Source organism: Labrus bergylta, chromosome 8, assembly GCF_963930695.1.
Source record: "Labrus bergylta chromosome 8, fLabBer1.1, whole genome shotgun sequence".
Lineage (NCBI taxonomy): Eukaryota > Metazoa > Chordata > Actinopteri > Labriformes > Labridae > Labrus > Labrus bergylta.
In genome coordinates, this window is record NC_089202.1 from 13952707 (window position 1) to 13972418 (window position 19712).

Genomic DNA, 19712 nt, shown 5'->3' on the forward strand with positions numbered 1-19712 from the left:
CAAATAAAAAATCTAATCTTTCTCCCACTCTCCTACTCTCACTCTTCCTGAGTTCTTCCTCTCTCCCGTTGCTGTGACAACAGTGTTTTGTTTACTTCTTCGGCTGGCAGTGTACTTGTTGTATGTGCTGCTCTGTAAATATTTTTCTCCTTCCCTCATCCATTCATTCATCCACCCCCATCCTCTCTCTCTCCCCTCTCTCTCTCTCTCTCTCTCATAAAGGGAGCAAACAGACTCCACCCCCTCTCTCGCCCCCCTCTCCCTCTCTCTCCAGCGCGTTCACACACACTCACTCTATCTCCCTCTTTCATGCTCTCTCCCTCCCTCTGTCTCTCTGTCAGTGTCATTCTGTAGTGGCGATGTGGAGTGTCTTTCTGTCTCTCTGTCTGTGTTTCCAGCCTAATTCAGCTGAGGACGGTAAGGACGAAACTTTTTACTATTCACATTTAACACTAGGACTGTGTGTGTGTGTGCGTGTGTGCGTGTGTGCGTGTGTGTGTGCGCGTGTGTTTGAGGGTATGAGTGGGATGGAGAGTTTGCACAGCGCTCCCATCACATCATGTGCCTGTAATGAGCCCACAAGTCAAGGATGGACTCTTGGTATGCTTCTGTAAAAGCTCTCTAAGAATGTGGCTCTCTGGGAATGCTGGACACCAAATAATGTGAGAATCTGTGGCTTAAAAGGCAGCAGGAACACCTTAAAAAACTCAGATTTGCTCCAAACTTTTGCAGGCTGCACCTCCAGCTTGGGATCTCTGAATATTTACCACCTTTCTTCCCTTGAAAACACAGCCTTGTGTTTGAGTTTGATTTGTGTTCTTTATGTTGTGTTTGAGTGTGTCTTAGTGTGTGTGTGTGTGTGTGTGTGTTTGTGTGTGTGTCTGTTTGTGATGCTTGTGTGCTGCACTTCAGATGGGACTTTGTTGGCTTGGAAGTGCCAGGTGCGTGCTGCGGCCTAACAAGCTCTTGCAAACAAAAGAATATGGAAATAAGGCCTGAGACAAATGAATAATAAGTTGCATAACCCTTTTCTCTATGCCTATTTATTTGGCAACCCCTCTGGCCCTCATGTCACTCATGATCTCACCAATGTGACAAGCCAGAGACCCACACACCCGCTCTTTCTCCAGTGCTGGTATCAGTGTCTCTTAAATGTAAGTGTCTCCATCCCTGTGCTCTTGACTCTCTATGAGTGGAAATACTCCTAGAGTTGAGCTGATACTGACACCAATGTCAGTATTGATACGAGCATTGGTCTGCTTCCAATACTTCCTAAAATGCACACAAACATTGTGGGGGAAAGCACCGAGTATAATGTTTTAAAAATCTAGAAGCATCAGTGTTTTCCACCAACATTACGTTCATTTTTCTGATCACACTAGTGTCATATGGTCAGTCGATATTTGCAGATACTCAGGAGACATGTGGTTGGGAAATCTCTAAATATTATATCTCTTAAAAAAGTATTTTTGTTATTGATACTCTCCGGGAAATGTTATTCTAGATCATTGTGGGCTGACTTTAGAAACCTGGTGATAAGTTGATGGCTCAAAGTGCATATGTGTGTGTGTGTGTGTGTGTGTGTGTGTGTGTGTGTGCGTCTCTAGATACACTTGTGTGTTCTTATAGGTGCATGCATGCTTAAGCGTCTGCCTATACATAGCTCCTGCTCCCACATCCTGTCCCCAACACTTTAGAGGGTTCCAGGAGTCAGCACGCAATTACTTCCAAAGGATCCGGCTGCAGCATATTGAAAGAGCTGCACCTGTTCACGCTCATCTCCCTTTGGCTTTAGTTTACTAGCGAGGTGTGTGTGTGTGTGTAAGTGTGTGTGTGTCAGTACAGTCTTTTACAGAGGTAACATATATGTCCTCCTCATGCCTCATTATTAGGGCTGCGTCTGAAACAGATGGCCTGGACTGAGATGAGACAGAGCGACAGAGACGGAGGCTGCACAGTGTTACTGGCCTACTGACTCTGTTTGTGTAATTGAAATAGAGCTCCTGTAATACAGTATTAACCCAAAAGCATAGAAGTCCATACAAATCCACATGAATTGAAACATCTAGTTATGTCACATAGGAGGGATTTTGTTGTCTGCCTCGGCTTTGATCACCGCAGATTACTTGTTTTTCTGGACCGTCAGGTTAGCTTAGTGTTTACTTTCTGTTTTTCTATTGTTTATTGTCTGCTGTCGGTGAGCACACCTTTAATAACTCCTATTATTGTCTTTTTTCACATCTCAAACCATAAAAAAGACAGATTTAAAGCCATCATTTGTTGCAGTTAAGAGTGTCAAAAGATAGTTTTTCTGCCTTTTTGCATGCAGACAAATGCCAAAGCTTGAAGAAGAAGAATGACAGGGGGTTTGATTCATCACCCTCACATGCTGCCTGTGTGAGTGTTGACGAGTTCGCCCACATGCATTGTTGATGTGCGGCGTTGCTGTGACGCCTCATGGCTGGCTCTGAAATTGTCGGATCTTTGTCGAGGATTGCGTGTTCACTTTGGATGAACACACGCTGACTGAAGTGGAGGTCTGTGCAGGAGGCACACCTGATGCCCCTCCAGCTATTCTCGTCATGGATGAGCGGAGCTGCGGTGATGCTCACTGAGCTATGCATGTTCAGAAATGAACCATGTATCATTGGTGGAAATGATGTCACAACCTGGAAAATAATATTCAACCTGATTTCAACCAAAAGAGGCAAGCTGTACCAACTGTAGAGTGGGGGTTGTAGACTCACAATATATTATCATCCTAAATGCTGTGATAGCATTACGGAATCACTGGTGCCAAATATCGATAATTGAATTTTAAAAAATGTGCTCCAAAAACACTTCCCTGCCAACTCGTCAAATTGAGCCGTGCCAATTGGATGTCTCACCACTTGGAGACTCCTCATGGTGGTACTTATGAACGAGGGTAACATAAATGAAAGTTAATTGCCAAAAAAAAGTAGATGACAGCAGGATAAAAAACTGACAAAACTGGAACTGACACCAAATTGCAACAAATACATAATTTAATTTGCATACCTTTCTATGGGAATTTATATTCTTCAGTGAATCAGATATCAGGATATTTCATTATGTTTGTCTTGCAATATATCAATTATCTCAAGACCACTGTAAAAAAAGAAATCTAAAAAAGAAATCTAAAAAAGCTCGACATCTTACAGTTGCAATATCAACCTGTCGGTGCTCTCTGGTGGACACAACATATAATGAAAAGACTTGTCCTCAAATCAAGTTTGGCAAACTTTTGTTCATCAGATACTTAATAGTTTAATCAAACGTTTTTTGGCCAGTTTTCTGGCAAAAGAACATCGCTATTGTAGTGCTGAACTTGAAATTCTTTGACCTCTGGTTATCTGACACCAGGCAGTATAAACTTGGGGCCAACGTTCTCACGTTTAGGTCATCTGGGCCATCTTTCCTGTCCCCACTGGTATTTGGCTCTAACTGGGTATGAATTAGGCAGATTATCGTCCTTGTCCTGGGTGTAATAATCCGCCCTTTCAGGACAAGATAAATTAGAGAAAGTGTGATAAGAAAACAAAACCCATGCTTGTCACAGCAGGATGGATGCCACTAACAGCCCTGAAAAGCTTCCTGTTGTATCCCTTCAGCCTGCATGTGCACGGAGCTACAGAGAGAGAGAGAGAGAGAGATAATGTTCCTGAGGGAAGTGGAGGAAGCATCCCCATTACTGACACGACAACACTTAACTGTGACCAGAAGTTATTTTTAGCAGCGTTTTCTCATGTGATTTTCAAAAGAAACATAATTTCCAGTGGCTGTTGACAGCAAAGTAATGTCATTAGGCCACTTTTCCTCAAATGAATCAGAATCACAAATCTGCCGTTTTTGATACAAGAGGTTGAGGCCCTGCAGCCGCTGCGAGCCAAGACTCTCTGTTTTGAGTCATTCAGCGTCATGGCGGATAGCGTCGCAGATAATGTGCTTGTGGAGACAGGCAGTAAGTTAGAGGAAAAAATTTAGGTGAACGATGAAGTGTGGTATGGTCTGCTGTGACACAGTGGAATGTAGTTAGCAGGGTTAAATTTCATATTAAAGCCGCACTTGGCAGTTTGCGTGTTGGCAGTGACTGAACAGGGGGAGAGTTTGATTGTTGAAGGCTTAGTATTTAGAAATAACTCAATGATAGTGCAGAAAACTGATCTCTTCTCAGATTGTACATTCCTCCTGCCTTCGTGTCTGCGGTCTGTGGAGTTGCTGTTGACATTGTTCTTGAACCAGGGTCTGTCTTTGATGGTAATTCTTCATTTCTTTGAATGCACTACTTAATGCTGCTTAGAAGCAGCGTTTCTATTCTCCATATTTCCACTCTGCACACATTATTTTCCTCCAGTGAACAATTAAGCAGAGGGAGGAACACACTGCTCTGCTGTAGCACCATTGAGGATTATTTCTCCACAAGATTTTTGGCCTTCACATTTATTGGGTCAGTCTCATTACATCTGCCAAGACTGCTTCTTTTATGACAAATCCAGTCGCTGTTAGGTCTAAGTCTTTCATCCACAATGTGTCAAAACTGTTCTGAATAAATGTTTCCTCTGATCAAAGACGTGGCAAGTGTAGCAATACCTCAACAGGGTAAATGAATGGCTCCACATTTTTGGAAGTACACATATTTCCATTCTTGCAGATGAGAAGAGCAATTCCACAGTCAAGACTATGGGTTATAATAAAGCCACTGAAAGAGGCATTAGCTTAGCTTAGCTTAGCATGTGAGCTGGAAATAGAAAGGAAACCAGCTCTTTAAAACTCCCTGATATATATGCACTTAGTTCAATCAAGAAATATGGAAAAGTAACCTTTTTTTTGGTTTCTTTTTATGACAGATTAGAACAACAGTGTATGTAGTCCCTCTGTCGTAGTAACTATGCTAAGCTAACCTGTTTTTAGGTCATAGCTTATCATGTTACTTCAGCATATTTTGCACTATTCACCACTGCACTGTTTAATATTTAGTCATGATGTAAATATTAGTCTTTTCTTGTTTATTGTTGATATTTAATGTTGTACCTGTACATAAGAGAGCACAGTTCACCGAAGTTAAATTCCTTGTGTGTGTAAGCATACCTGGCCAATAAATCTGATTCTGAGCTTCCTGTTTTGCCAACAAACATTGACAGTAGTATTTATCTCCTCAGTTTAGGATGTCAGTATCTTCCATCAGAACTTCTCATTGAAGATTAAACGGCTCCTTAAACCCCATTTCTCCACATTAACTTCCAGATTTATGTAGCTACTGTAACCTTCAAAACAAGCAGTCTGACTTCACACCAACTTCACAGCATGATTGGCCAGGCATGATGCAAAGGTGTGAAAGTGAGCCAGATTTGGACTTTTCTTGAGATTCTTTTCTCATTTAAATGATTTATCTCACCTTTCTGTACACAAATAAGTGCAACATCAGGGATGCAGTCCAAGAACGACTTAAAAGTGCATTATTTGGGTTTTCCTCATATTTAAACAATAAGAGTGGGAGATGAGAGGGATCTTTTGGCAGAAATAGAACATGTATTATATGTTTCCATGAGTACATAATCTCTTGTGAAAACAATTGTGGTTTCTTTTACTCTTTTCTTTTTAATGATCTCTTTATATTCACAGAGAGAGGGCATCCCCTGTTTTAGAGTTCACCATGTTTCGACAGTAGCCCAGAAAGGACAAACAAAATACTGGCTCTAGAGGAGGCCTTTTGTGTTTTTTTTTTTTTTAGTTTTGCTGTCCTTCAAAGGGAAGTTTAAGTGAGGGTTTTAAGTTGGATTCCACCAAATCGAATCCAATTGTTCCTTAAACGATTTGGAGTCTCCCCGTCTCTGTGACGTTTGGACTTTCCCTTTGCCTTCGAGTTTAGTTGATTTGGACAACAAGGTCAGACAACACAAAATACAAACCACTTTCATATTTACATCGGCCTGACTCTGCATTAAGTGAAGAATTTTTCCCCAAAATGTTTTCAAACCAGTTTAAGACGTAATATCCATAACTATCCCCGTGACGACAACCTAACCAATCTTCTTTTTTTTTTGCATGCCTTGTAATCAAAGAAGAGTCAGTTTCCGTGCAGTGTCCTCCTACCTGTGCCTGTTGCTGCCTGTCATCTAACTTGGCTTAAGTAGTGTTTGTTGCAGCTGCACTTTCATTCAGCTCAACTTTCCGAGAATCTTTTGATAACTCCCTTTGACATGTGCATGCTTATTTCTGGAATCGCGTTAATCCCCCTCCTTCCTCACTGCTCTGCCCTCCTCCTCCTCCTCCTCTTGCTCCCTCTGTGTCTTGGCGTATCACTCTCTCGCTGTGGTTGTTTGTAATGATGGTTTGGTGTAGGCCTGTCCTTGACTGACTGTCTGTGGGCGGGAGAATCTGGAGCATATAAAGAAAGGGCGGATTTGAGTGGACAAAAGACAAAAACACAGCTCAACCGCTGCTGGAAACGCTTGCAGACACTGTGGGAATTTTTCTGTGAAAATGTGCGTGCATGATACTTTTGTTACCTTGCGAGCTCTGCTGCTTTGCACTCTTTGCAGGTGCATTTACTCTGGTGTTAAGGTGTATTACACGCTCACACACTCACGTACCTCCAGCCTACGTTAATATTAACACATGAATCCTTTGCTGAGTGTCAGCGGGGGCTCCATCGGCTGGTAAAGAAGCCTACATGTGGTGTCAAAGAGGCGTGACATGAACAACGGCACTACACTTAGCGCTGGAGAGTGTCAACGCATGCATGGCCACACAGAGAGGCAAAGTGTCAGGCAGAGAGAGAGAGAGAGAGAGAGAGAGAGCGAGCGGCGAGAGGGTCACTCAGCTGAAGTGAAAGACTCGAGTGGCAGAGGGGACAGCCGGGAACTAATGCAGGTCCCCTCTACACAACAGAGAAGAGCATCTACACCCACGCTATTTCAAGAAAAGAGCACATTCATATGCACAAACACAATCCTATCATCCTCCTCTCATTCCTCTGTCATCATCCTGCCCTTTTCTTCCTTTGTCTCCCCCTTTTACTTCCAAAGCTCTTTTCCAAACAAACAGCAGAACATCAATAATGGAGCAGAGTATGTCCTTATTCAACATACAGAGATGTCACTTTTTTAGATGAATAATACACACACTCAGAGAGGGACAAGGGACAGGATGGAGGTAAGGTATTGAGAGATAGAGTGAGTAAAAAAACCAAAGAGGAGCAGGAGGACGTGAGGGACGGCGTGCATTAACAGCACTCAGGTCCAGATTGCAGACTCAGCACTTCTCCAAACTGTCAGGGACAAACTTTGAGTGTGTCGAGCCTGTAGATGGACCAGTAACAGAGATGCTGTCGTCTCAGAGTTAAATAAAGGGGCTTTTAACTGCCTAGTGGACCTGGCAGCAAACAGTGCTCCATGTCTTTTGTTCAACTTTGTCGCGCGCATGAACACACACACACACACACACACACACACACACACACACACACACACACACACACACACACACACACACAAAATCCCGTCCTGTTGGAGCTAATCCTTGGAAGACGTGTGTAACTCCGCACTCAACGCTTCTTCTCTGAGGATGTCGTGGTGAATTATTCAACATGCTAATGTCACACAATGAGACATGCATGAAGCTCTTTGAACACCCTTCCATGTAATCCTCGTGTTCAGGTTTGTCGAGGGGAGAGCAGAGGCAATGTGAGGACCCCATGCTCCCTCATGGCTGCACGGCAAGAAGTTAAACAGTAGAGGCATAAATATTCATGTCTAAATAGTTGGCTATATATAATTTATATTTTATTTATGCATGAATGTGCCCTGGAGCAGAGGGTTAATTGAATTTGGAATGGCACATGGCACAATTTGTCTATGTGTGTTCTTGTCTGATATAAATAGGCTTTCGATTAATTGGGTCAGAATAGCGTGTCACATGTTAGCATAAATGATTGTTACGTTCAAAAAAGATGTAACAAGCGACACACAACTTTGAAAGTAACCAACAGGCTGTTTTGATGTTGTCACACTGTAATTATTTGTCACCCCAACCTCTGATACTGCCTTAAACAGCATGTACTGTAACAGGCATCAAGGTAGTGATCAACTGGTTTCAGGTTTATTACTGTGTGACAAAAACTAACAAGTTTGGTGCTACTGTAGGTATTGACAAGATGGATGAAGTTGTGCCCCCTCCAGTTGTACTAGAATGAACCAAAATACCCCTGATGATAGCCTAGATATTGCACAATTGCAGCCAGAGTTTGCATAGTAAAGTAAAGTAAATCCATACTATATGTCAGTCTAACCTAACAGCCTACATATAACTTTATACATAAATATACTGCTAAATTGGCTGCTGCCACTACTAGATGCCACCTGCTTATATATTAAAAAAACAATAATAATTTTTCGAGAGAATAGCGAGAGTGATAATGTTTAATCGTTAAGTCGACAAAAATCGCTCAGTACAATACAGTCAACAGTAGTATGGGAACATCTCAAACCAAAAACATAAAAAAACATTATAACTTTGTTGAAGGAGCATTGCAGTTGTGTTGCAGTAGTTTTCCACCAATAAGCTGTCATCTGAGTGCGTCTTCTGTTGCATCATCAAACAAAGCAGCAACAATGTGTCACTAATGGAAAATCATTATTCTTCTGAAAGGATTTAAATATCCTGGCCTGCTGGATTTAGCTCTCTGACTATGGCTGATTTTGATCAATCAATGAATCTTATCTGGATTTGTATTGCACTAATTCATAACAAATGTTATCTCAAAACACTTTAGAAACACAGGTCTAGTCTGTACTCTCTGTTATGTTATTCCTAAAGACCCCACATTAATCCACCAGGAGCACAGCACTAAGCTAAATGTTGTTTAGTGCTGTGCTCTGAGATTCAAGCTGCCAGTCTGTCCAGACATTCGCCTCACTAAAAACTATTCTGAGGCCTGTGGTTGCCCATAATCCTTTGCTGTCACAGTCAGTTTATATTCTTTTTACTGATACAATGCATATCACTCCTCATCCTTTAGCACGTTCATGGAAAATGTGTGAATTTACTTAGATTGACAGACAGACAGTGGGTGAAAGAGATAGACAGACGGGGTGGGGGGGGGGAGGGGGGGGGGGGGGTTGCGAAAGAGGGACATGAAGGATTGGAGGACAGATTTGCAGGGTCTCCATCTGTGAGTATAATCCTTAAAAAAAAAATCTGTTTAGAGCACAGTGCGAGAACAGGGAGCTGCAGGATGAATACAAGCCATGAAAGATACCAGTATCCTATTATTTGTTTGATTTGAGACAGGCGGAGGGATTCAGTGTGTGTGCACAGGCTTTTCCACCTGAGAAATAAAAAATGAGCCCAGTCACCAGTGAGACAGGATACCTTTTCAAATGACCATTCTCCTGTGTGTGTGATGATTGTGTGGATAATGTATCTCTGTCGCTTTTTGTGCAGTTGTCAAAGAGAGAAAACGAGCCTCCTTTTCTCTCCCATGAACCATTGTGTGACATGAAATGGAAACCACAGTATAAAAATTGTATGGCAAAAAAGAGAGAAATTATTTATTTTTGTAAACAAAGGTGGATGCCTGCATGCATTTGTGCCTAATGCACTTCAGCTGTTTAGTATTGTGTTTGTTGAAATCAGACAATGTGCTTTTTTTTCGACCACAGCTCCATCTGAGAAAGTATCCTAAACCTGAAGTTGTATTTTCTTTTTACCTATGTGTGCGCGGCAAACTTTGGCGTGCTTTATGTCAGAGTCTCCTCAACAGAAATGCACCCGAACCGTGCCAGACCGAAGAAACAGCAGCCACCACTGTTAGGAATACTAATGGAAAATTCAAGGGCTTCAGTTTCGTGTGGGAAGCTGCCATGTGTCAGCACGCAGCACTCAGCATTAAAGTCACCCCTTGTGTGTGTGTGTGTGTGTGTGTGTGTGTGTGTGTGTATGTGTTTGTGTGTGTGTGTGTGTGTGTGTGTATGTGTGTGTGTCATATCTTTGCCAGCTTGCTTTTTAAAGCACTTAAACCTAAAAGCAAATTATGCGAAATAACACTCCATCATAAAACTCATACGCTGTCCTTGTGCTTTTACTCCACATCATTTGAAATGAGCAAATGTGTGCGTTAAAAGCCAAAACAAAAGTAAAGCCAACACTGGACATAACATGGAGAAGCTCCTCCTCGTGCCAGACTGAAATACACATGAGCTTGCTGAGTTTAGACAACATGTGACAGTGACTGTTATGGCCTTTTAAAACTTGGAAAATGTGACCTTTAATCATAGTGCCCCCATCAGGTCAATAAGTTTAATCTTTTTTTCTAAAACTAGAAAGTTGTGCCAGAACGCTTCATGACTCGGAGTGGGTAATTGGGTTTGACAGATGCACACAGCTGGAGCCCTCCATCATTTTATTGCATGGGGAGGGGAATCAAAGAGAAACGTAGACAAAGCCTGGACCTGTTCCACCGACACTAGACAGATTGCCAACTCCTTGTGGTTTTTTTAATTGTAATCTTCTCGATTTCAACTTCTACATTTGTTTTAGTCACAGAATCAGTCTGTGATTCACACCTTGAGAGAGTGTCTCATGATTAGAAATCCTGTTTCACAGCCACTTCTTGTTTAAACCACTCACTCTGTTCATGTTTAAATTCTCCAGTAGGAATCAATAGCATTTAACTCAAAGCGGCTCATCTTGTTTGTCGGTTTTCTCACCTTCTCTGTGTCTCTCCTCTCAGTGATGCTGCTGGACACAACAGAGTCTACCTCCGAGCTGGGCTGGACCACCTATCCAGACACAGGGGTGAGTCTCCAAACTCAATGTGCTCCACAGCTGTCGGAGCTATAAAGGGTTCTTGTTGGGAGGCCAATCAAATGGGCTGAACACATGTTGTTGCATGAGGTTTAACACAGGGAAATAAGCACATTTCTTTACACAAACTTTGCTGGTATTCTATTAATTGTTAGCTTTGTTTTGGGGCTGCAACTGAACATTATTGTAAGCTCATTATTTATTGATTACATGGATTGGTCCTTAGAGGTGAGAAAATAATATTGTGTAATACTTTGCACCAGTTCCTGTAGCCCAAGTTGATATGTTTACATTTCTTTTTATCATTATCATTATTTTAAAGGTTTTTTTTGGGGCTTTTCATGCCTTTATTTTTTTAGAGATTGTACAGTGGAAAGAGTCAGGAACTGGGGGGAGAGAGAGAGAGAGAGTGGGGAATGACATGCAGTGAAGGTCGGATTTAAATCCAAGCCGCCCGCTTGGAGGACTAACCACTAGGCTACCAGCGCGCCCCTACATTTCTATTTCTTGGTCTGACCAACAGTCAAAAACCCTTTTTGTTTATTATTCACAAAAACAAAAAGGAATCAAGGGTCACATTTGCAGAGCTAAAACCATAAAATGTTTGGTATTTCTGCTCTAAAATAAAGAATTCATTAATCAAAAGAGTTGCACAGGTATACATGTATCACCATTCATGGTATGACATTTGTTTTGATTAAATGTTAATTTGTGCATCTGAGTTTATCAAGATCTATGTTTTGGAAAAGTTCATATCTATAATTTGCTGCACCAAACAAACACGTTTCCATTCCTATCAGGGTGGTTCTAAAAAATAATAATAATGATTATTGTGTAACTCAGTTTACCGTAATAACGTGAAACCATAACATGATCTGAAACGATTACCCCACCATGGAAATGTCTTACTGATGCAACCTTCTGACTAACCCTCTGACTAAACTTCCACTAAAGGTTAAAGGCTTTATCAATTTTTCACACTTCAATGTAATAGAAATCAAGCATATCCTCTGAAAATAACAATTAATAAAATCACATATAAAGCCTTTAAGGAAGCTGTCGTAGAGATTTAGTCAGATGATGATAATGAGTATGTCTGTGTAATGGGTTAATTATGGATGAAGTTCCTGTATGTATCATTCAACTTTAATTACACATACTATATATTTAAAAATTCACTTGCACGTGAAAACTATCCTCTCTGTGCTTCTCAGCCATTCATAATTAATCCAAATGATAGATAATGAAACACAAACATGAGCATCTTATCTATTTCCTAACTGGGTTGTCAAAACACAAAAACACATTTATTGTGTCTCAATACTCTGCTCTGTGAACATTTTGTTTCCTGCTCACACGAGCTCTTAAAGTCTGGTTAGAGCCAGTATAATACATCGAGTGGCTTTCTTTTGCATGAAAACAGTGGCTGAAATAAACACCATCCTTCCATGAAATCTTCTGGGTTTAATTTTCCTGGAAAACTCAGCATTGCAGAAAATCACAGTATGCAGAAAGTTTCTGATCTCAGCGTGAAGCTTTTTTTTGCTTAGTTATGGATTATGGTTATGGAAAGTGTGGTATCTGACATTGATTGGAGGAACTTTTTCGCAGGTGCCAAAGATAATGAGCAATGTCTCGCCTCGCCTAAAAGACAACCATGAGGGTTAAAATGTTTTATTTTTTCGGTTAGCCTCTGCTGTGTGTCTGCATCTTGGAGGAGATTACAGTGATTGACCCACAGACCTCCTATTCTTGAGCTGCTTTTTATTGAAGATGTCGCATCGCCTTGAGCTGTGCAAATATGTGTCTGTGTGTGTGTGTATGTATGTGTGTGTGTGTGTGTGTGTGTGTGTGTGTGTGTGTGTGTGTGTGAGGGCAAGTATATGTGTGTCTATATTTGCGTGACTGTGCCAGGGTCAACTCTTGGGTCAGTTAAATTCATTCATCTGTGAGTGATTGTGGCTCAGTTCTAATATGGCTCATAATTACACACACACACCCCACACACACACACACACACACACACACACACACACACACACACACACACACACACACACACACACACACACGGTCTTCATTGTCACCATCGTTGAGATAATCAGTCAAACTATGTGAAAAACTATAGAAACTGTAGGTCACTACTCGTACATGTTTCTGTGGAGGAAATTCCTTCATCAGATACTCTACTGAAAAAAAAACATATTTTTCTGAGACTCCATCCATAAATGGACAATGAAAACAAAACCTCTAACATATAAATGTAGAGTCACTGCTAGCGAAAATAATACATTCAGACATGATGGTTTTTTAACAGTGAGGGAATGTAACTCAGTACATTTACTGTAGTGCTATAATATATATATATATATATATATATATATACTGTAATTTAGTACACATTTAATGAATTGGGTAATTTACATTTTTGCAAGTTTATGTGTAGCTTCTTTTAAATTCATGTTTTCATCCATTTCATGTCCAATTTGACACCACCTGTCTCCAAATTGTTCTTTTTAAATGTAGTGATAAACTGAAGGAGTAAGTCCTTCTTTAGTAAATAAGTAAAGTTAAGTCACCTGCTTCTTCAGACAACATATTTAAATCCTCCTTATTCGGGCTTTCTTCTCTGAAATTATGAAAACAGGACTTTCTAAAGATATGTAATTCACACAAAACAATGACGGTCTTGTACAACATGATGCTTTTCTCTACATTAAACTACCAACTACATGTTACTTGTAACAGGGGAGCAATAGTAGCTCAGTCTTAAGAAAGGTTGGGAACCAGAGGGTCCCGGTATGGATCAAAGTATGCAAACTGGGACTGGTTGCTGGAGAGCTGCCACTGCACTTCCTGGGTGCTGCCGAGGTTCCGAACTCCAAACTGTTTAAGGCACTCGTCTATGTGCAGCCCCCTCACTCCTGAATCTCCTCATTAGTGCATGTCCCCCCCCCCCCCCCCCCCCCCCCCCGATGATTAATAAAGTATTCTTCTTCTTCTTCTTCTTCTGAAAGTACTTTTAAGTGAGCCAAGCTTTAAACATCAATAATACAATGCAACATACGAGTCAGTACAGCTGCAGTCTCTGAACCAATCTGCTCTCAGCTGAAAGTAATGTAACCTCTTGGATTGACAGACAACCTCTCGGGGCTTCCAGTGTAGCAAGCGGTTGGAGATAAAGGATTTCAGGTGAAGACTTCCTTCTTTCTGGGTGCACTGGTTTATCTCAGTCTGTAGAGCAGGCACCCCTTATACAGAGGATAGTCGAGGATGCATCGGTAGCAGGTTCCACTCCATGCCTCGGCACTTTGATGCATGTTTACCCCACTGCCTCCTCCCAACATTTTCTGTATTTCTTCAGCTGTCCTATCAATAAAGGCAAAAGGTGTCATTTTTTTCCCAGTATTTTCTTTAAAAAGACTTAATAGTGATTTAATACATTGCTTTTTGTCACCAAATGATGGCAGATGAGATCCAGGATTGTATTTTATTTCCCCTGTGTCTTCAGAAAATGCTAGTGGACAATACTTTTCAGACTGCAAACAGTAACCAGAATGTTTCTGACACCAAAGATCTTTTCCCTGGCCATCAGACTTCAGATTCTGCATTCACAAGAGAAATCTTCATACAGGTTAATGCTCCATAAATATTGACCCATTTGGCACATTTTACTTCTGGTACTAGCAAATATTTTGCTGGCAATATCGACATAATTTTCACGAAGGTTTGCAGTTAGGCACTTTTGCGCAGTCTTTTCCTACTGTGGTATTTCTTTCCTTCTTTCTTTGGTAAAGAATCTGAATACTCGACCACTAACTTTGGTTTTAAAAGGAATCCAACTATTATAACAAGTTATTATCAGAGCCAACGCTGTACGTTGGCTGCTGAACAAGTAGGGTGGAAACCATCAGTAGTCTTCAACCAACATCTGGCAAACAAATGCGCACACTCATGAAGCCTTTTATCTCACTTTACACTTAACTTTCTCTTTCTGCGTCACTATCACCACAGCTGGCCTCCAGTGTCGGCCCATAATCAAACATGATGTGTGATTAATCAAGGCCTCGTGTGTGTGCAAGGAAATTTGTGAACCATGATGGCCGCTGCTAACGAGAGGCCATCCATGTGTGTCAGTGTGTGTGTGTGTGTGTGTGTGTGTGTGTGTGTGTGTGCCAAAGCAAGTCAAGCATTTGCATGATTTCTTTTCCTTTTCATATTATGGTCCCTGGATGAGAAGTGCTTCTGAGATGGAGATATGGTTATTTGACCCAAGGCAACAAGCTGAGAGAAGTAGAAAGACAGACCACGAGAGGGGGAGAAAAGAAAATGTGTGTGTGTGTGTGTGTGTGTGTGTGTGTGTGTGTGTGTGCGCGTGCGTCTTCTTTTTTTTTAACTCTTTCCTCACTTTTCTCTTCACATTCCATCTTTTTCTCTTGCTGGAGGCTCTCTGGATATTCTTTTCTGCGCTCTCTTCCTGCTTCTTCATGCTCTCTCATCGTCTATCCCTTCTCTTTAATGTACTGACAAGAAGCTCCTCTGCTCCTTTGTCTCTGCCTCTCTCTCTCTCCCTCTTTTAATCTTTCTTTCCTTTGCCCTTCACAGACCCAGTGCCACTGGGTCTCTGCTTCATATTCTCTCTTTTATCCCCCAACTCTATCTCCCCTTTGCTCCCTTGGATTTCCCCTCGGTGTCAAACCGGTGCAGACTCCAGTAGAATTCTGGAGTCTGCTGCTTTTTCCCCTCCTTCCCTTGATTCCATTTGCTATTCTTCCATTGTGTTTGCCTTGTGTGTGTGTGTGTGTGTGCGTACATGCATATGTCTTGGGGTGTCTGTGTGTGCCTTTCTCAGCTTCTCCAGATATGTGTGTGTGTGTGTGTGTGTGTGTGTGTGTGTGTGTGTGTGTGTGTGTGTGTGTGTGTGTGTCGAAGGCCCTGCCCCTCCCTGCCCTCTGTCACTGGAGAGATTGCTCTCTGGCTCTCTGGCATTTCAGTTCAAATTAAATCATGAAGATGAGTCGTCCCTGTTTTTGTCCTCTTCCTTCCTTCCTACCAATGCTTCATCCCTCCTTCCTTCCCCCAATCTGCCCTCTTTCTTCATTAGAGAGGGAGAGAAAAGAGAGAAATGAGCGTTAAAGGAGGGGCATGAAGGGAGTAGTTTGAAGTTTGGGGTCGGAAAAAAACAAAAAGAAAACGGAAGCAAACTGCACGCAAAGCCACAAAACAGTGTCCAGCGGCGACAAAGTCCTCATCATCCGGCTTTTTCTGCAGCCACCTCACTCTGTCACACACAAAAACACACACAAATACACTCTTTGCTGACTATTTACCCGATTTTTTTGTGCCATCTGCATCCCTCCGTCCCACCATGTGCTCCCTGTTGTCCCCTCCATCTCCCTCACTTGTTCTCACGTATGACAGAGAGGGAATCACAGCCTGGGGGAGAGAAAAACTGTCCTTTCACTCCATTAGACTGGCAGCAGCTCAGACTCGTTGTATCTGCACACTGATCTTATTATTATTCCAATTGGACCAGATATGAATGCACTCTCTCATGTGTAATGCTACTAAGATTTCTTTTTTTTGTTCTTGATTCTGGCTGTCAGAAACACACAGAGAAAGAGACATGAGCATGCCGAGAACATACACAAACACAGACACATGCTGTAAGGACCCTGATAGGGTGTCAGGACCTTTGTCCTCTTGCCATTGTTGCATTAGAATAATTATGATGAGGCTGAATACATAATTCCTCTGTGTTACAACAGAAAAGGCCCTGCTTGTCACTCAGGGCTACACAGGCTTAAATCAGAGCCTTTTCATCCTCAGAGGCTCCGTACTGTATAATCGGTGAAACTAAACCCTGCCACACATTTACATTTTGACTCAAGTGACAGTCTTATTCACAGTCGTGTCTTTGTGCTGCTCCCATTTTCTCCCTCCATGAACGTACAACTCGTCTCCAAATCCTTATGCGCATCTACAATTAAGATTTCCTTAATTATGGATCAATCTGCTTGTTTCATTACATAACAGTTTCTTCAAGTGAGACACAAGAGTGTTCACCACCGTCACATGTGAACAATGAGTGCATGAAAAAAATGGACCAAATACGTCTCATAAAACATAATAGTTGCTGTATGATTTTTCTATTGGGGGTTGAAACACAGGAATACAGGAATTAACAATCATTTCCACAATCATGAATAAGATAAAGAAATCGATACAACATGCACCCAACGTACATCAGACATACCACATAGCAATCAAACAAAACAAACATTAAGATAATAAAAATATATCGAAACACATACAGCCACACTAGAGATCACACACACACACAAATACACACACAAACTCTCAGAGAGAGAGAGAGAGAGAGAGAGAGAGAGAGAGAGAGAGAGAGAGAGAGAGAGATGGATGGGATTATTTTTTCCCAGAGGCTTGTTTATGACAAAATCCCTGTAAACCAAGTGGAATTTAAATCTCAAAATGCTAACAAGCTAAACTGAGACACTGAACATGGTAAACACTGACGCTAGTAAACAGCAGCATGTTATCGATGTTTGCTGACTGCTGACATAATTATGCAATTCGCTCAATGCACACACCTCACAGGGTTGCTAACATGCATATAGACTTTTGCACCAGAATCAAGATTCGATTGATCTCCATTGGGACACACACATTTAAAAATATTTGATTTATCTAAAAACCAGTAGAAGTAAAAAAAAAACCTTTTGTTCCTCTGCAGTATCTGGATCATTACAGGTTTGTCTTGAAATGTGTTGTGATCTGAATAGAAGGTTCAAGTGGTTTAATTAACAACTGGTGTAATCATGGACTACCTAATTAAACAGTTGTGAATAACAAAGACGCAGAGAGGACCTACATTACTGGGGTCACTGAAGAACTGCTTTCAGTCGTGAGTGCAATCATAGTGTGTGTGTGTGTGTGTGTGTGTGTGTGTGTGTGTGTGTGTGTGTGTGTGTGTGTGTGTGTTATATTACAAAAAAAGTACTCTGTTTTTCTATTTCCCTATCGAGCTGAGGATAAAGATGAAATGGATGCAGTGTTGTGTTGGCTGTTTGACCCCACACTGAAGATGAACTCGTTTACCTTTTTTACAGTTTAATCAGTTTGTTCTTGGAGCTCTTTGCTTAAGAGTAAACGTCTTCAACTATCACACACAGTAAAAAATATCATGTTTCTGTGTTTATCAGTGGGATGAGGTCAGTGTCTTGGACGACAGAGGGAAGCTCATACGAACCTTCGAGGTCTGCAATGTCAACCAAAATCCCCGTCAGCAGGACAACTGGCTGGCCACGCCCTTCCTGTACCGCCACTCTGCTCCACGGGTGTTTGTCACATTGCGTTTCTCGGTGCGTGACTGTGCCAGCCTGCGATCACCGTCTCCCTCCTGCCGAGAGACACTCACACTGTACTACAAACAGGCCGACTCTCAGAGAGAGCTGGAGAGGACCTGGGTAGCTGAGGTGAGCACCAACATCACAGGATGTGCCTACATGGACTATTTGTGTAAAGCAAGTAGCATCATCATCATCATCGTGCAGGTTTGAGTTTCACCAGGGAAACGTTGTGATAAGACAATCCAAATGAATGAGGCTGTGCTCAAGACATTACTAGTTTAAGTACTCATACAATTTGCTTTTCCAGCGTATTGCGACTTACCTGCCATATAGTTTAAACATATATAGTTTGAGTTTAACACACTCTCAACCTTGATAATAAATAAACATATACATTTCAAATATAAGTGTTGGTTAAGTGTCCAGTGAAGGATTCCTACAACCATTAAACCTGCTCTAGTTTCAGTAAAAAGTGTTAAAACATGGAAATAAAAATGTCTAGCGCTACTCAAACTATTTCTTCCATGAATTAAGGTTTTAGAAAATATTTTCCTTGAGTAATTGACTGGGATGTCACTAACACTTGCTCTGAAACTAGCCTCCTGGCAAAAATACAGTAAGCATGCTAATAAATCACCCCAGTAGATGAGAGAGTTGGTCAGAGCTAAAAATATTTCTAACAAGCGCATTGCTAACTGAATTGGCTAACAGACAATGTTAATTAGAACTAGCTTATATCTCCCTCCTGTAGATTAAAGAGCAGGTTTAAGTAGATATTTACACCCAGTAGCTGACGGAGATGTTGCAAACAGCTGCATCGCTAACTTATCAAGCTAACAGACAAATGTAATTTTAACTATCTTATATTTCCCACCTTCTGTGACACACAGACTAGATAAGTACAGTACATTTACTGGATACTATTTTAAAACTGTTAAAATCCTTTATCAGTGTGATCTTTCTGCTTTAAAGGTTCTATATGTAACTTTTTACATGTATAAATCGTTTTTTTATCGCCCATTAATAAGCGAACGGTTAACTGATGTGAAAAAGTAGATGTTAACTGTTTATCTGTGTTGCCTGTTTAAATTTTTTCCCCGGGTCGTATTTTCCGCGAAAGCTCCAGGAAGTCACATTTTGTGCGCGTTCTCAACGTCCTCCTCACTCCCACTTACCTCCTCTGTAAACATTATGTCAGTAAATATCCAGTGTTTCGCGGCCGATGATGATGCTCGTTTGTTTACGTACGAGCACGTATGACGAGCACGCGAGGGAGAGCGAGCAACAGGTCACTGGTGCAGTTCACCTAACGGCCATGCGGTGTCGCTACAAACGCAGTGTTTTTGAAAGTTACATACAGCCCCTTTAAATAACAGGTGGCGCTAACACCGTCACTAAGCTGCTTAAGTTAGCATCATCAGTTTTCTTTTAACCAGATGAGTACTTCTAACTCTGAATTACAGTTTCTAACATGCAACTACATTTATATATATAAACATAAAGTATACTTTATTT

The 19712-nt window shown here is 41.4% G+C and overlaps 1 protein-coding gene across 1 annotated transcript in view; it reads left to right on the forward strand.

The window, feature by feature from the left end:
- Positions 1 to 263: 263 nt before the first annotated feature.
- Positions 264 to 19712, forward strand: part of ephb6 (eph receptor B6) — a 42557-nt gene continuing 23108 nt past the window's right edge. Inside the window, exons 1-3 of the mRNA XM_020646747.2 lie at positions 264 to 417; positions 10754 to 10818; positions 18051 to 18323. Coding sequence (XP_020502403.1) covers positions 360 to 417; positions 10754 to 10818; positions 18051 to 18323 — 396 coding nt within the window. The 5' untranslated portion in view covers positions 264 to 359. The remainder of the gene's footprint in view (positions 418 to 10753; positions 10819 to 18050; positions 18324 to 19712) is intronic.